The following is an 18,377-nucleotide window of genomic DNA, read 5'->3' as shown; positions in this document are numbered from 1 at the left end:
TGGGGGTCTGGGGACCCGGCTGGTAATACGACTAGTGGAGGCGGGCCAAGTTTCATTCATACAATTAGATTGTTCATACACAGAAGAATATTATTAGTTATTCATAAACATAAACTTGTGTAGCACACATTTGATTCTTATATACAAATAATTCCTTCTTATTCTAAATACATGTAACTGTAGTTGGACTCAATAATCCACCTACTATCTTGTCACAATAATAAACAAACAATCCTCACTTTATTCTGACAGCAGAGCCGTGCATGACATAAGATAGACTATGAATGAGCTTTAAAACAATAACGATTGTACAAAGCTTCTCTCCATTATGTGCTGTGAAAAAAACAATTGAGTATATGTGGTTCCTGACACAGCTGATTGCTACTCCCAGCACCAACTAACAACGGTAATGCCCTGACGATATCTTGAATGTTAGTTGACGTCTGTGTGCTGCTTTTATATCCAGGAGGTTTTTTAATGTACGGGTGGAGGGGGCACCTTTCAGCTGCAGCTCTGGGATGTCTGGGAATATGAGAGACTCCAGATATGTCCACAAGGAAATGTAAAAATGCAAAGAAGATGCCAGAAATAAAGGCAGCACAATCAAACCACTGTGTGAGGAGGCTCACAGGGAGTTCATTTGGCTGCTCAGTTAAGTAACATCTGTGCAATGAAGTTCTCTTCAGCGAAAGAAGGCTCGTGGAGTTATGGCCCCTCACAAGGCTGGAGTGGAGCAACAAATGTGTCTTTGTATTTTAATTTAAGGGGCTGAAAACTTTAGTGATTCAAACAAGTAGAGATGCTGATCTAGAAGAGAGAGCAGAAATCCAGAGTCTTCAGAACAACAACGCCCTCTAATGTATGTAAAGTGTATTGCGTCCAGGGGATCAAACTACTTTAACAACATTTTCAGCTTAATTACACAAACATTTTTAGGAGACACTTAAAAGTCATATAATTTTGGGTTTCAAAGCTGGAAACAATCACTCTTAGTTTCCAGGATAGCATTAAGAGGCCAGAATGCATTTGCACCTATGGTTACATGAATCAAACCACCAAGGAACATTTTAACGTTAATGTAATCAGCCGTTTAATAACTGCATGTTTATTTAGACCAAAGTGGTGAATATTAAAAAAATCTTGTCCTGTATATTTTGCAGCACACAAATGGAAGGTAATATATAATGCAAGAGGCTGAGTATCAAACTATATTTATTGTATACAGTATAGGGACAACAAATAATGTACAAATCCCGAAAACAAAAATGTGTGGGGAGTGGTATCTGCCAATGTCACCCTGCAAAACTAACAAATGAAAACACAAAAATGAAGGACATTCTTATAAAACAAGAGTTCTACTTACCAACACACAAGAGTCAAACAAACGAAGAATGTTTGGATAGATTTTGGACAAATGTATTCAAATTGGCAACACAACATTGACTCAATATATATTTATACACGGACTGAAATATATAACCTCGGATGGTACACTCCATTTCTGGACTGGTTATGGTGAATTTTTTTGTCCTGAAAAGATGGAAAGATAACACATTAAGAGAACTGTTCTGCTGTGTGACAAAGAGTCACAGTAACCCTTTATATCTACATATTATATATTAACCATAGCCTTTTATAAAAGAACACTATTCACTTAGCTTTTTGGTCCAGACACATTACTGTACTTTATTTACCAATGAGTCGAGCGTGACAGTATTGAGGTACACCATCCATATGGATCTTTCTCAGCACAAACAGTTTTTTCTTGGGCAGAGATACAAATCATTTTGAATGTTCCTAAAAGAAAAAAGAAAAAATAGACTGCTAAAAGGCTATTACTTGAGAAATTACATGAGTTAAAAATGGTTGAGCCCACCCTGAATGTATATGCTCCCAACAATCTCGAAAACTTAAACAAAAAGGGAAAAGGATTTTGGCATGTAGTTCAGCTTATGGTTTATGAGACATGCATTAGGTCATTTCAACATCAAAAGATCGCAGTGTGTTATTTGTTCTTAATTACAAGCCATATCTATCTGAGATGTGTCCCTGCCTTGGGCAATTTCAAATCATCCATTTATGTGAATAAAACACTTTTTTTAAAATTACCCTGCATCTCAAAGTTATGATTTGGCCCAAATGAAAAACCATCTACCTTCTTTTATGTTGTGAACAGCCTGACCAAGCACAGTGGGGTGAGGGGGGAATTAAGAGAAAACAAAGACAAGAAAATAATGTGGATGTTCTTCCAAGAGTCCACATCCGACTTAAGAAACTCCTCCTGTCTGTTGTTGAAATACATCAATAGTGTCCTCATCCTCCATCTCCAGCTGAAATGAACCAAACAAAAATATATTATTCTACAGTAAATACAAAATGGTCTCATGATATTACACATTTGCTAGGCATGGGATGAAATGTATGCAATTTAGGATTTTACATGTTTCATAACCAACCGAGGGACTGGTTATGAAACATTATTCATACCTTGTAGACATGCCCCAACATATTTAGAGAGCTGGGTATAGAAGCCTAAATACCTTTTGGTACAGACAGCAATGCGTCTTGCACAGAGTAGTAAAGAGTACCATAAAATAGCATCACTTGTCTTGTTAGATTAGCAATTATCTGCTCCATCTACATAGTTCCTGAGTCACAAATATTTTAAGACAAATGTATTTAGTTAATTTTTGGATGGCTGTTCGTATACAATATGTTCATATTCACAGTGAGGTATTGAAGGAAAGTATTGCTTTGGTTTCAGTAACAGAAATCTGGTATCATACTAGTACCATCTTGGGCAAATAATAGTACTATCCTGAGCTCAGCATTCAAGCAGCTTTACAGAAGTCCTTTTTTTTTTTTTTTTTTAAAACACCCCAGTGTGCCTTCTTGACTAAGATGAGTTTGAGATCAATAGGGTCTCATGTCTGTGAAGTAAAAATGAAGCCAGTGCTATCTGGTGATTAGACAAGACTAGAAACAATGGCAAACGTCATGCCACAGACCCTTAGTCTGTCCGAATGAAACAAAATCCTCCCACCAGCATCTTTAAAGTTCACTAAGGAGCGCATGCATACATATATATATATATATATATATATATATATATATATATATATATATATATATATATATATATATATATATATATATATATATATATATATATATATATATATATATACACATATACACACACACACACACACAAAAATGATAGGTTGTGGTTTTACTTAGAGTTACCTGGTGAAAATAAAAAAAATAGAATACTGGCTAATACTGAATACTCTACAAACAAGAACCCTTTCCATTATTTACCACATCATCTATGTTTTGTTACACTACTCTCCACTGCACACACACTTGACCAATTAGGACAGTGTACAAAAGTCAACGCCATGACAGTTAACTACAAACTGAACTGTCAAAAAAATAATTAAATAATCATATACGATTAGACTACTTGAGCTTGAACAGCTTGGAGATTTTTGAAGCATCCAGCTTTTACAAACCTGTGCAGGTGTGTCCGTCTCATTAATCGGCTGTCCATCAAACCTAAACCGTATCTGACGAATTGACAATCCCTGTAAAACAGAACAGACAGAAATAGCATTTAAGGGAGACTTTTCACCCAGTTTGAGCTCAATAAAAGTTATTTTCTTCAAGTCTAGTGTTCGGACTAAAGTCAAAAGCCTATTGTTAGCACATGGAAATACACGTTTAAGTTTCAGCCTTTCAGAATGAATTTACCTGTCTTTCGCAGTATGCCTTCATGAGTTTGCTGAGTGGGGTATGCCTTTTGATTTTGAACTGTACGACCGACCCATCCTGACCAGCTACCTTGAGGTTAATGTGGTCGTTCTCAGTCTTCACTCCCTCCTGCAACAAAAAAAAAAAAACACTCATCAGTGGACGCAAAACACCCGCGTTATGATAATGTTATTCCCATCTGTGAATTTAAAGTTTTATAATAAATAAAAAAAAAAAAGGGGACCGTGCACGATGACACAAATCAATCAGACAGTATGTTGTACAAGTCAGTTGGACAGGCGATGAGGACACAGTCTGAGCAGGATATAGCCGGCTCCTTCGCGAGAGGCCTGGTCCCACAGGACTATTTAGGAATGATATAGACTCCTATATGCTGATGATGTTATTGGGGGGTCACATTCAAACTGCAACTAGTCAGACCTGCTGGGTGCCTTATTTCCCCACATCTAAGCTGGAGTATGTTAGACATTTTAATCAGAGAAGATACAGATCAGGAGACGGATCTGCTTCCTCATTATGCTCTCAACATCTGCCGTAACAACAAGCTACCGCACACAATCGGTTCACTAATCTGACCCGAGGAGCTCTGAACACCGGTGTCCGGGTAGTCTGACGTCCATCTAGCAACACACAGCGAACACAACGAGACGGATAACTTAAGTTACATGTCCTAGACCCCGTGGGGCAGGCGTACCACATCCTAACACTGCACGCGCACTAATTTCGCTTCCCCGTGTGGTTAGCATGGCATGCTAGTCCGTGCTCAAACTGGCGCAGAAAGCCACAATGGCGCAAATGAATGGAAAAACACAAATCGTGCATTTCATTGAAAATCTACCGGGCGCCGATGTTCGCAAAAAACACGTCCTAATACAAAAGTAAACCAGTGTGTGTGACTGGCAGCAGCCGATGTTTGTATCAGCGGGACTGTGCAAACACGAAGCTGTGCGTCTAAAGCTAAAAGATCCGCACATTGGTCAACCTTTGTTTTCTCCGTCGACCCGCTCAAAATGCGGTGACTGTAGCAGGAGCTCGGCTAGCTTAGCCGAGCGTGCGAGCCGACTTTAACTTGCAACTAGCATCATGAGCAACTAACGCAAAACACGTACAACATGCTGCTACGAAGACACACAGAGACGTTACTGACCTTTGGCTTTTCTTCGGACATTGTGCTTATGTTCCCGGTGTTTATTAATAACGCAGAGACAGACTGTTTGCGGTGAAGCGGGTTATCGGTTCCTCCGGCGTTTCGCTAGGACCAGGAGCGCGCACTGAAATTTAAAACACAATTCGACGAAATGGGTCACGTGCGCCACCTTTCCTCGGGGACGCGGATACGTGAACGCGCAAGCTAATTTTGCGCATCCCCGCGACATAGGTAAAACAAAAGGTCTGTTTTGCAAAGACAGACTCTAAAGCATGACACTGAACTGGCAGTTGGAATCAGAAACAACAACAAACCAACCTAAAAATAAAATAAGAAGAAGGTATCTGGATATTACACTTGTAATAGTCATTGGATGAAATGTATGCAATTTAGGATTGTACATGGTTAAAACTAGTCCCTCAGTTGGTTATGAAACATTATTTATGGCCCAAAAAAAACAAACAATTCTGGATTAGGATTCATAGTGTGGATCTCACAGGCAAATTATTGTCAGAAACATACATTGAGTGCTTCCTTTTCTGGAAAGTGATAGATCTAGGAGGGTGGGATGAAAGCACCGAGATCACATTTATTTAAACATAAGAATTATGTTTCCATACTTTCTCTCAGTTCTGAATATCTTCTTTTGTCCTCTCTTGTTTCTGTATTTGGGCAGAGTAGGGATTGAGGTAAATGGGGAAATTGTAAATTGATTAAAAATTGCATCCATTTCTTTTTTAAATGGTCACAATTAGTTGTTTCACAAAAGCTGCACAAAAATCAAATCCCTCACATGTAGTTAATTTTTGTTTTGATCAAGGAAAGTTCTCAAACAATTTCTAATCCTGATATTTATTCACAGATAAAAAAGCAATACGTGTAAAATGAGTTACATGTGATAAATTAATGTTTTATATAAAAATAAATGTTGTACTTGAGATGTGAATGGTGATCAGTAAAATGGTGTGTATTACTACTATAGCATGACAATGAGAGTTATAAAAGAAGCACCACAAGCTCTGATCCACTTTTGAGTTATAGCAATTCATCAATAGTGCATTTTATGCAAAATGACACTAATATTTGTATATCATGGTGGACAATATGTTTTGGCAGATTTGACAGACAAACAAGTTAACTGAACACATTCTCCTATAATCCTTGACATCTAAGAAAGGCATAACAAAGTTGAATCTGGTATATCCAACAGAGAGCAACATGTATATAAATGAAACATTGAAATATAGTGCACGCAAAATAATTTCAGAACATTTGGGTGTTTTTTGCAGACACTGAAATAGAATTAGATAATGACAGTTTCTTATATGCTACAGATGTATTTCAAAGTCACTGGCATCAATAAAATCATCTTATGGGATTTTCTTAAGGAATCATCGCTGAAATTCTTCTCACTTATCGTTCATACGGGCGTATGGATTACCCTGTGCCATACCTGAAAAAAACAATGGAGAACACATTGTATAACCCGTTGTATGGCTACCAGCAGGACAATCATATTACTGGATTAGAAATAGAACATATCCAGACTAGTTAGCAAGTGTTTGGCTGGTTGCATATAATTTAAATTGTGGGTTAAAAGCAAGTAAAATAACTGTATTTCTAAAATCCATGTCTTCCAAAAATCATTGAAGTAAAAAGTGTTATAATTGAATTATAATACATCAGCTTTGACAGTGTCATTTATATCTAGTAGATGGCGCTACTTTTTTTGTCTTTTCTTTTAAATGTTGTTCCTAGTTTCCTTGGCTCAGATTCCACTATCTTCCAACTCTTTTGGCACTTTGCATGTAAGCAAAGCTTTGTGAAAAAAGCATTTTTGATATTCCAGCATTTGCATTTATTATCCCACTCAAATAACACAACCAAGAAAGTAATCTCACCATATTTCTGCCTGATCTCATCATGTCTCAGCTGCATTTCTGTTCTCCTGTAAAGAAACAAAGACAAGCTGTTGGACAACACAGAACAATGGACACACTCACGCCGACATTGTTTGAATCCTTAGTTAAGGATCAACACAAAGTACTGATGTAATATGCTGACAGTAAATACCACAAAACCTATTTCACATTTTACATACATGCCACTTAAAAATACACAACAACATCAAAATACAATATATTTCTGTCTGCATCATTTTTGAGAAGGCAAGCAAATGTTGCCCCTTTTATCATGAATATTTATTTATCAACAGGCTCATGTGGACAGTCCACAATGTGCCCAAGGAGACTCCATCTTATGTTTTTTTTATGGTTATTGTTATAATAACATGAATAGGGGTTTGTTTATCTGAATATATAATTACATTTGTTATTTTTAGATCCCCTCCTCAACAGTTACTTACTTCGCATTCTGGCGGCTCTTCCTCGCACGGGTTTGTCGCTCCACTTTTGCGTCTTCCTTCTTGTTCCTAGAATATACAGTTGTGTTGGTATTCATCATAGTTGTGTTTTTGTAAATAAAAGCTCACATTGGAATATAAATGACCATAGTGAGACCAGAAGTCTGATGTGATTTTCTTTTCGCCTCATACAGCACAAGTAACAGTCAGTTAATCAGTTTCATAGTCTAACAATACATATATATATAAATACATATGCCATTGTTAAATTAACACGTTTTTAGAAGAGGCTAGACCACGGCTAAATAGAAAGATCAATGTTATTATTTTCAGAGCTAAACTGCAGTTACAAATTCTGGCAGGCTTTTGGAGACAGCGGTATCAGCCTGGCCTCGCACAAAAACGACCCATTGTGTTCCCGGACCTCCTCCTTCCACGTTGGACCAGATGCCACAGCGGACACTTCAACGTGATTCGATGCTCACCCAATTCGTTCACACTTGCAGCAGCAGCAGCAGCAAACCAGAATACCAATAATGATGACACCACCCAGCACTGACATGGTGATGATCAAAATCTGGAAGTTTACTGGAAATCAAAAGCAGGAACAGAGAGAGAAAAACACTCTATGATGAGAATTGCATCATACTATGAATCATATTAAATAAACACTACTGTGCCTTTTTAATTTAACTATTGGTAGTGCAGGTCTTAATAGACCAATACAAATATTGTGTTGAGCACCATAATATGCAATTCAGTCAAGGAATTGACGAGTCGGACACGACCAATTAATTACTTGACTATTACTTGACATTACATGACTACTAGCAAACTAAGATGTTATGTAGTTAATGTAATTATTCTGCTGATAATTGTTTCTACGGATTAAACAATTGTTCAACTCTTAAATGTCAGAAATGAGTGTTAAATGCATATTAGAAATTCCTAAAGCACAAGTTCAGGTCTACAAATAGGTTTTGGGATATTCACTTTACTATTAAGTCAGAAATAAAAAAAAATCATCACTAATTAAAAGATGTAACAAGAGAATGTTTGGCAAAATGACTCAAACAATGAAATAGTTAGGGTTAACCCATGTTGCATGACATACCCAGCTGTGAGGTCTAAGTTCTGTCAGTCTTACCCCAACACAACCCCCATCGTGCGTCGTTCAATGGACACACACTGCTGGGGGGCAGGATGTTCCTCACTGGATAGTCCATGCATTGTTTGGTTGGTGCGCACCACAAACACTGCAACAAAAACAGCAGTCAACACTGGGCTTAGTATTGTAGCGCTGTTATGTATAGTAATACACCACTAACAGAGCTAAAACCAGTTACAGTACTGAGCTGGAGTTCATGAGACGTACTGTCACATTCTTCAGGCATTCAGTACAACTGGTGTTGGATCTCAAGGCACAAGGAGCTGAAACAGAGATGCAATAGAGTGTGTTATATTTGTTTATGGCATACTGGCCCTCTTTTTACTTGGTAGGTTCAAGCTGTTGTATAAATGGCCTTACAGGGAAGGACATACAATCTTAATAGAGGTTTAACTGTATTCCCAATGACAAATCATGAACAGAGTTTACAGTTATTAAGACACACTGTGCAACAAGTAAAACTAGGGGGAAGTTAGCTTGCGAACCAGTATCATATATTCAGAGGGTTATCTTTGCCTCCACTTTTCTGCAGTCATGTGACCTCCTCCTGACTTCACTCTGGTCATACAAAACAAAGTGCAACAGCGAAAGCTGAAAAAGAAGAAGCAAAAACACACACACACACACACACACACACACCTACACACACACACACACACACACACACACACGCACACACACACACACACACACAAACACACTTACTCGGAGCTGGAGAAGCAGTCGGCTCCTGCGCCTTTGTGCTCAGGAAACCACCGCAGAAAACCAAGGCAAAAACAAAGGCTGAAGCTCTGTAAACTCCGGACATCGTGAGACGAGAGCAGAGCACCGACTGCATGGAAGTAACGAGCAAACTAACGTTCCTGAGCGGAGGAGTCAAACTGGAGGGTGGACCTCCTCGAGGGCTGACGTCATCAACTCCTGACGTTGGTGTCATGAAACGGCCGAAAAGGGAAACATCTTCCAGAACATGTTGTGTCCGTCCCGTCATGTTGTATTTGAAAATAATGATATGAATGATTTGATGAATGCTCATTTGATATACCTATTCGTTTAAGCCATGATTAACATCACGTTTTGGGTTGCCAGGTTGTAATAAAAATAAAATAAGCTCGCTAAAGGTATAATTGTTCCACTCTGACAGGTGTAATGGTATTGTTCATATTTGCTGTTCTTCATTATATACACAGACATGGACTAAGCTTCTGTGTTTCAACCAACATTGGTATCAGCTGTAGTAATATGTCGTAGTGTGTTAATATTGTTCATCTGGTGCATACAGATTAAGATCCAGAGAGTTGGCAGACAGATTTACTGTCAGTGCAATTTTGTCCCTTGTGAGACATGACAATGAGACAGTAATAATCAACACAAAACAGCTTTTTCAAATACAATAATTTATTAGAGCATCTTTAAATTCTGATATAAAACATTTTCTGATTTTTCTTCCTCAAAACAATCAGAAATCTCAGAAATACAGTCATCATCAATGGCAAGATCAGTCTCTGGTGTGGCCGCCGGCAGCTGACCAGATCGCCTAAGTGAGTACGATGGGAGAGCGATGGAAGACAGTGATGCGAAGTGAGGTAAATACTAAGCTCAATATGTCTCTTATTATGAACTGTATGGTAAGTCAACTGGCATAGGCATACTTTGTGTTCATGTACATTGGAAGAGAGAAATATCCTATTAGATCAATAAAATTAATTGAGCATCTTGGGTGTTGATGGCAACACACTTCAGTTATTTTATGTTGACAAAAGCTCAGAAACAGGGCACAAATTGGAGAAAATCAATAGTAGGTTATGAACACAATGTCTGAATCTACAATTCTGTGTCAAAGAATGCACAAATAAAAGAAAATCAACAGTATTAGGACAAATGCATCAATACATTTTCAGCCCTGTGTTCACCTCTGCTTGTTCTCCCAATCCATTGACACTTCCATAAATAAATACCCTACCCTTACAAGGCCTTTGACGTCACTGAGAAAAACCCAGTAAAACTGTCTTTAGACACAGACACACTGAACAAGCACTATCCTGCTTGTTTCTAAAAACACAACCTTGGACATCAGTTTGAGCTACAGACCCTCAAGTCACAATAAAAGTACACAATAAAACAGCTCAGCAAAAAGTACTTGTTCTTCTAGAGAAGTATATTTTGGTTAGATTGATTTTTAGTAATCGTGCATTTTGAGAGAAAAAAATTGACTGCAGTGGTTATAGACGATGCATCTCCACTGATGCAGTGGTTATTCATGTAGAATTTTCTTTTTAAAAAGAGAGGGGTGTGCTGTTGTAGCAAATGCACCAGTGGAGGCCATAACTACCACTGACCAATATACACAACACCCCACAATTTATATTCCATTCCTGAAAGGCCGCATATACACTGAATCTTTGAGTCCAAAATAGCTCAAATGAAATCTTAAATAAGGCAAGATGAGGGATATCTCCCTGGGACAGTTGCAGTATATTACACATAAACCTGAGGGGATCTCCATTAAGGAGAACATTCGTTACAATGGGGAGCAACATCTGTTGGAAAAACACTTGGAAAAAAGTGACAACTCAGTCAGTTGCCACTGTAACACATTCTTATTTGTAGTTTGGATGCATGTTTAAAGAAAATATACACTTTTAGAAATTGAAAAGTCCTAATTCAGATGTTGAATGAATGCCTGTTTCGAAATTGGAGACAGTCTTTTCTTGGATATTTAGCAAAAAAAAGAATCCATGAAAAGATGCTTGAAATACAATGAAAATAAGATGTGACATATGAGCAGTGTAACTAATGAGACTGCATAGAGGGAAGCAACACTTGGGACGACTGTAAAGCTTAAAATGGTGCAGAAGCTTAATGTTCCCACTTTTGTCTCAAGCAGTAGATTCATTTGTATGTGTCTTTATTGAAAGGAATCTTTCTGGGTGGAGTTTGTCTGCGTTACTAAGTAGCCGGTCAAAAGCTCTCAAACAATCTCTGGAGAGGTGATTTATTCCTCTTGCCATCTTTACCTCTTCTCCCCATTCTTGCTTTTTATCCGGCGGATCTACTGTAGGCGAATACGTGTTGAGTCCTGGAAGTCAATCACCGGATCCAGTTGGTTCCGTAACTGGAGACAGACTTCACACTACAGCGCTTCTTCACAATCATGTTTATGTAGGCTTTCATAATCTTTGTGATCTCTCCAACCTGACAATGTACAGAAGAAACACAATCAGAAGACATCCTGTTTCTTATTCCAAACAAACAGTCTAATATCTACAGCAACGTTTACGCACCTGGGGTGTTTCAAAGAGCATCTCTCTCTCATCCACAGTAATCTTGTAGGTGCAGGGCTGTGGAGCGCCAAAGAAAATGATGTGCTCGTATGGGAAGGTCTCCAGAGGCTTGGGCTCTCCTCTCTTGTAGACAGACACATTTTCAGCGCTCACACTCAACCAGAGATCATGAGGGAAGCCTCCTTCTTTGCACTAGAAAGACACAAACACAAGGCGTTATGAACATCATCCAATGTGTGCATTGGGCTGGCAGCTTGACACATCTGACGCATTGATCGGATCGGGAACCAATCAACCAATCAAAGACGCGTAAACTTACCTCGACGTCAAACAGTGTGGATCCATATCCAGGCCACTCGTTGATGACGGTCATGTATCGGAGCATGGCCTGGTGCTGGTCCAGACCGCTGAGGCGGGACCATTTCTCCACGATGCTCGCCCTGGTGGCAGACATCTCCTCCTTTATCCACATCTCCAACATCTGCTCCTCCTCCATGCGCTGCTTCTTCATTGAGCCCGTCTTCAACCCCCGTCGCAGGGTCCCGTCCAGGAAGCTAGTCCTTCGACGCTCCAGAGTTTGGCCTGACCCCGAGGCGCGGTCACCCACCTTGGTGAACTGGAGTATGCGACTGCGCAGACGCCCCACGGGGTAGACATTTTCCAGACTCCAGGTGACCTTTGCTTTGTCGCCAAACAGAAACTGCAGGCGTAGCGCGGCCAGGTGCTGCAGGGTCTCCTCGCGGGCGGGGAAGTGGCCCCGGGTCAAACTCTCATGGGCCTGGAGGATCAGCACAAGAGTTAACGTCATGAGCACCAACTTGTGATGGAAAAGAGTCAATAAAGTGCAAAAGGATGAGTAAAACACACCTGTTCAAACATAAACGCAAACTCCACCCCCTCTTTAGGCATGCTTTCCACATCCAGGAAGCAGTAGAGTTTAAAATAGAGTTTCCATTGGCCTTCATCCTCAGCTTCCTCACTGCCAGCAAGTCTGGTGGGAAAGCCACAGACTTGTCACTTACATATCGATTTTGTATGGTGTTAGCTATCCTATATGACAGGACCCGGAATTCATCATAACCTTATCAAATATAATATGTAATAGAGTAACCCGTAATCACAGGGAACATACCTTTCAAATTTAGCCAAAACATCAGCCACAAGAACCCTGCTTTCGACAGCTCTGTCTATGGTGTTGTTGTGTTCAAAGAGTGCAAACATGTTCCTGCTGTCCTCCATAGCCAGACCTCGGATTAGCTTCTCCACCACCTGGACAGAGCAAGCCAAGATGACAACAATCACAACACTTGTAATATATTAGTACAGCGACTCCTCTTGCCTTGTTAGAAAACAAAACATCTGTATCAGCGTTTCTGTAAAGTAATCACAGTAATATCTTGCAGAGGGACATTTAAAACAGCTTGTGTTCCAATGACGACAGCTCTCACCTCTCCAGCGGTGGTGTGTGAGTTAATGGAGATCTTGCAGGAGCCTCCTCCGTGGCAGTACACTGTGGTGGTCATTTCCTGTCTGGTAAGCAATGCAGTGATTTCCTCCTGAGAGGGAACAAACTCTCGGTTCTTGGTCTTCTTCAGAGACTCACAGATGAAATGGGCAAACATTTCAATCTCTGTACCGGGAAACAGCTCCTTAATCCTGAAAACACACAAAAAACAGTAAAACAGAAGTTCCAGCCCATTGTAATCTCCGACCATAGGATTGTTTTGAATCATGGCACGTGCCCAGAAATAGACTGCACCTCTTGAGGTGAAACTTGAGGTAGCGTAGGATGCCTCGGCTTGGCAGGAAGGTGCAGCACATACAGGTCAGGAGATGCCAGTGGGCGCGATTGGCCGGACTGTTTGGGTGCGGGACGTGATTGGTTTGTTTGATCAGCTGACAGTAAACCTCGTCTCTTAATGACCTCAAGTCTTGACAGGTCTGTAGGATTCCCTGGATGATTGGGACAGGGTCTGACACAGCCTCCATCTCCTGCAGTGAGTTGAAAATCTTCACCGCTTCATCCTGCAGGCTGGTATAACCCTTTTCCTTTTGCACTAGGAGAGATAAATAGAGTGGGTATTTAAAGTTCAGGACAATTATTTTTAACTGCATACAAATATTTCTTTACTTTACACCTAGTATCAATTAAATTACATTAGATCACTTCAAATATTGTGCCATAGGTTTTAACAATGTGCTTGCAAATGATCATTTAATGCCTTCTAACGCTGATAGAGCACCATGTATGTGGGGGCTTTCAATGCAAAGGGGTAGTCTTCATCTATGCACTCAAACTGGAAGTTCCTCATTTAATTATGTTGTTAAAAATAACGATGCCTGTCTTTTTCCCCTCCATCTAGTGAGCTTTTATGTTGTAAAATTGGAATTACGAAAGAAAGATAATAAGAATGATGAAAACAGAAGATTGCATGTATTGAGGTGCATGTCACTGTGTTACACCCAACAATTTAAACACAGTATCTCATTTTGTCAGTAGCTCCAGACCACCGCACTCACGGAGGACGGTGACATCTCCATAGGGCAGAGGTAGAAGAGGGGAGTGCAAAGGATGCTGGGTATATCGCAAGATAGGGTTCCTCCAGTACGTCTGCTCCACGGCCTCCACGTTCAAACTGCTCTCCTGACAGACAGAAAACAAGTTACCTTTGTAACAAAGTAAAGCATCACAAAATAGGGAGAATTCCTTTATTAAGTCAGTGTTGGCAAAAAACAGAGTAGCAATATCAGTGATGGATATTAATATTGCAGTAAAGCTAGGAAACGAGTTAGCATATTTGTTTTGAAGCAGGCAAAGCAAAATACTTTAAAGAAGATCACAGCACACACTCAGTGAGTACAAGTACCTCACTTTACTACAGTGTCCCTGCCAAAGGTTTGCATGACTGAAAATAATTGGAGTTCAAATAATATCAATATGTTAATGACATCTCATTAGTCAATTATTAATAGCACATTTAGTGCGGCACGTAAAATCTCATTGGTCAGACATTGCACAAAGACGAGCAGTTATTAGCATTACAAGGAGAAACCGGCAAATGAAATCTGTAATACCTTGATGTCCCTGATGAGTTGCTGTGTTGGCGTTTCAATGGGAACTTTGCTGTCTATTGCTCCCTGTATGGCATTCGCCCACCGCATGGCTTCATTCAGCATTTTGGTGTACAGACGGTAAGAGTGTTTACGTCCATGGACGATTATATTCCAGTAACCTGGGTGAACAAGACAGAAGGTAAGTAGCGGCAAAACAACTCCCTGATGGAGCTTAAGATTGAACAAATCAGAAATAAGTGCTCAAACCTGAGGAATGACTAAATAAACTTGAAGGGATATTTCTGGTGCTCAAGACGACTGACAATAACGTGGATCATGAACTCACCAGTGTCCTTGAAGACCTTCTCATCTGGCTGCACCACAGAGCAGAGGCTGTTGAGGACCAGAGTTCCTAGTTTGGAGGCGGTGCGCTCTGACGACTTGTAGTAGTCCAGAGAGGTTGTGGTGAGAACAAACCAGCGCTTCTTCAGCTTGAGAGAAGAGCTTTTGGCTCCTGACTTCATCTCTTTATGTAGCCAGCCTGGAGGAGGATAAATCTTTTTAATATATTTTCTTCTCTCAAACTATTTTTCTTTCTCATCCGCCATTTATGGAGCTACCCAGAGGTATCCCAACGCAAACTTAAGTACATGCATCAACTCTTAAATCAAAAACGTCCCACGAGTTTGTGTCTCAACTGACTGACCTCTGACTAAGAACTCCTGTCCGTCAACCCTTAAGTCTCCCTTGGATTTCTGCAGCAGGCCGATCCAGTGGTGCATCTCCTCTGGTGTGTTTGAGTTGCAGTGGATCACCCGGTTAGCCGTGATGATCACAAACGAGTTCGGTCTGCAGAACAGAACGCATAAACACACACACACATGTAGTTACACCGATGCCGTCATACTACTGAGATTGCAGTTTAAATGGATCCTTTAGGTATATTAGTCGTTCCTCACCTGTCGGGGTTGTCTGATGCACAAACAGAATCAATCAAGCCCACATCTAGTGTGCCCTGGACAGAGAGAAGAGGGGAGGATTGACATATTGAAATGTTAGTAGCTGGTTGACCATTCGCTAATATGTTCTTCAAGGTGAGTTGAAGGCAACAAACACACTTGTTTGGTCTCCTTAGTGGTGAGTCTTTTGCTGCATATCATTCCCTTTCTCTCTCTCTCCTATAATTTCCTGTCATCTCTCTTCTGTGATTTCCCTTGAAAATAAAACTTCTTGCTGTAAAGTACAGATTATTACTACAGTAAAATACTGTAAAATAGAGAGTTGGGTGAGATAGCGAAGAGGTTCCAAAGGGAGTTTAGTTTATTGGGAGTAAATACCAAGATATGCTTGAAACTAAGCAGTCTGTAAAACATGGCATCCAACCATGTCTGAAAGCAAATGTGTGTTAAGAGAGTAGTTTGGCAATGGGTGTATTAATAAATGAGGGTATACTGTACATATATGTTAAGCTTCTTTCGATGAAACTTGGCTCGCGTGTTTGTCTTTCCATCATCTTGTTAAATTACATTTCTAGCTCATTTGATTTCGGAAAATCAGCAAATTTCATTAACTCCACTGCAATCTTTCAATGTCTATACAAATTAACAATGGTACACCACTGTGTGTATTCTGCTTCTTCAGCTTAAATTACTAAATGACCCAAATCTGAACCATCATACTGAAGCTGATTCAGTTATGCGCTTCATCTTTACTGCTGAAAAACAGAGTTGAGGCTGGGGCCCCGGCAGGAAAGAGGTAAAACAGCACTAACCACTGCATTCTTTGGGTTGGCCTGTTCGTTGTGCATCTCCATGAGCTGCTCCGGGCTGGCGCTGTGGACCCGACTCAGCACATTGAACCAACCACTAGACGGGGTCAGAGGGAGTTCAGAAAGTGAAAGTCAGCAAACACATAATTGAAAATTACACCATGCACTTCCACTGGAAACCACAAGGGGGACCTTTTTCCCACACATCACTTTTAAAGACAATACCTACAAAACAGCAACATGTAGTTCAGAATTTATGTGGTACTATGGATATAATGTACCTGGCATCTTCTGGCGACTCTGCATAGATGTGGTAGGTCCTCTCCTCAGTCACAACATTCAGCGCGTTTTCCTTCTCATGATTGTCCACTATGTCCCTACAGTCACACCCGAAGTGGAACAAAACTTAATGAACCGTCAATTTTTCCGTCTCTTTTGAGCAATAATTAGACCCCCAAAATAAGTGAACAAATGGCACGAAAACTAAACAGTTTTACCCCAATGACTGAGAACAGGATCTTACTTGGCTGTGCGGATATCGATGGTTCCTTTCAGCTTCTCTTCGCTGTCGCTCTCAAAGTACATGAGCTTTGACTCCCGCAAAACAAACCAGCGCATCTTCCAGTTGCGCCGAGACAAAGTGGACATTCCTCCTCCTTTCTTGTAAAGCCAACCGGATTTGACGGAGTCCTGCTTGGCCCGAAACCACATGAAGGTCTCGTCCTTCAGGACACACCAGCGACGACGCCACGGGATCATCAGACCACCTGAAAGAGGGAAAGGTGCGGAAAGCAGAGAGAAACTATGTTTATCTACTAATGTATCATGTGGAATCTCAGTAGAATGGCAGTAGTAAAAACACCTTAAAACAGCTCCCACCATCAACCATAGACACAGATATTCACACACATATGCATCCTCTGGAAACAAAACACACAATGATGCAAAACAACAATAAACTACATTTAACAAATACAATTCAGTATATGCCGACAATGTAGATAAGCAAGAAACAAAGAAAGCCTGTTCGACATTTGAGCTGCGTTGAGCTGTGCAGAAATCATCTGCATGCCTGCTGGGCAGTGATTTGGTAAAGCTACTCACTCTTCATGTAAAGGTAGCCGTGGAAGTAAGGAGGCCCACTGCCATTCAGCATATTCACTCTCCCATTGGAAACTTCCTCGTCTGTGTCCACATAGCCATCGTTGTCCTCATCACTGTCAATGAACTGAAACACAAACATCAACATTCATGACGTTGCTGTCCTCCATGAGAATACCTCGTCCTTCACAAGCAATTCATATAAATTACAATTTATATAACCTGCACATTACTACCATCATGTTTATTTTTTTTTGGAAAATTACTGGAAGTTTTTAGTTTCAGTACCTAAATCAGTGCTCAAAGTCTGTCTTGACCTTGTGTTGTTGTACACACACACTCACACGCACGCACACACGCACGCATGCGCACGCACTCACACACACACACGCACACACACACACACACACACACACACACACACACACACACACACATTCCCTCCTTTCCCTTTGACATTTTGCTGATCAGACAGAGTTAGCTCTGAGCTCTCTGCTGGACTTGCTGTATGAGGGAATAGATTAACATGCTCATCTGCAGAGGCAAAACAAATAATTGTAACAGTGTTTCACTGTGATTCAAAACGAGCATAGCCTTTTGATATGTGAAGAGGAGATTCAGGCTTGCACACGCGCAGCCAAACGCTGCATATACACATAAGTGTAAAGTCAGTGCACGGGGGGATTACTATACTCAGAAGAAAGCTAGGTGTGTGTCAG

At 40.4% G+C, this 18,377-nt stretch overlaps 3 protein-coding genes across 3 annotated transcripts in view; all 3 read right to left on the bottom strand.

Moving 5' to 3' along the window:
• Nucleotides 1-1,195: 1,195 nt before the first annotated feature.
• sumo3b (small ubiquitin like modifier 3b) lies at nt 1,196-5,011 on the bottom strand. Its single transcript, XM_079231204.1, has 4 exons — nt 4,922-5,011; nt 3,754-3,882; nt 3,516-3,587; nt 1,196-2,330 (listed from the first exon to the last, which is right to left on the bottom strand). The coding sequence occupies exons 1-4, from the start codon at nt 4,940-4,942 to the stop codon at nt 2,268-2,270; spliced, it is 285 nt and encodes a 94-aa protein (XP_079087330.1). The 5' UTR covers nt 4,943-5,011; the 3' UTR covers nt 1,196-2,267.
• Nucleotides 5,012-5,763: 752 nt separating this feature from the next.
• On the bottom strand, nt 5,764-9,271 carry pttg1ipb (PTTG1 interacting protein b). The gene is made up of 7 exons (XM_079231232.1): nt 9,157-9,271; nt 8,659-8,714; nt 8,431-8,539; nt 7,769-7,871; nt 7,287-7,352; nt 6,823-6,869; nt 5,764-6,374 (listed from the first exon to the last, which is right to left on the bottom strand). Exons 1-7 carry the CDS (start codon nt 9,257-9,259, stop codon nt 6,331-6,333), a joined length of 528 nt encoding a protein of 175 aa, XP_079087358.1. The 5' UTR covers nt 9,260-9,271; the 3' UTR covers nt 5,764-6,330.
• A 583-nt stretch (nt 9,272-9,854) lies between these two features.
• Nucleotides 9,855-18,377, bottom strand: part of myo10l3 (myosin X, like 3) — a gene marked incomplete at its 5' end in the record, with an annotated part of 51,265 nt that continues 42,742 nt past the window's right edge. The window contains 16 exons of the mRNA XM_079230840.1: nt 9,855-11,646; nt 11,736-11,927; nt 12,055-12,513; nt 12,603-12,726; nt 12,868-13,004; nt 13,184-13,391; nt 13,495-13,792; nt 14,256-14,379; nt 14,811-14,968; nt 15,136-15,330; nt 15,496-15,638; nt 15,749-15,804; nt 16,561-16,654; nt 16,839-16,934; nt 17,081-17,324; nt 17,662-17,785. Of these exons, the coding sequence (XP_079086966.1) occupies nt 11,542-11,646; nt 11,736-11,927; nt 12,055-12,513; nt 12,603-12,726; nt 12,868-13,004; nt 13,184-13,391; nt 13,495-13,792; nt 14,256-14,379; nt 14,811-14,968; nt 15,136-15,330; nt 15,496-15,638; nt 15,749-15,804; nt 16,561-16,654; nt 16,839-16,934; nt 17,081-17,324; nt 17,662-17,785 (2,757 nt within the window). The 3' untranslated portion in view covers nt 9,855-11,541. The remainder of the gene's footprint in view (nt 11,647-11,735; nt 11,928-12,054; nt 12,514-12,602; nt 12,727-12,867; nt 13,005-13,183; nt 13,392-13,494; nt 13,793-14,255; nt 14,380-14,810; nt 14,969-15,135; nt 15,331-15,495; nt 15,639-15,748; nt 15,805-16,560; nt 16,655-16,838; nt 16,935-17,080; nt 17,325-17,661; nt 17,786-18,377) is intronic.

The sequence above is a fragment of the Taurulus bubalis genome (genome assembly GCF_910589615.1).
Source record: "Taurulus bubalis genome assembly, chromosome: 15".
Taxonomy (NCBI): Eukaryota; Metazoa; Chordata; class Actinopteri; order Perciformes; family Cottidae; genus Taurulus; species Taurulus bubalis.
This window is presented reverse-complemented; position numbering and strand designations above follow the sequence as displayed.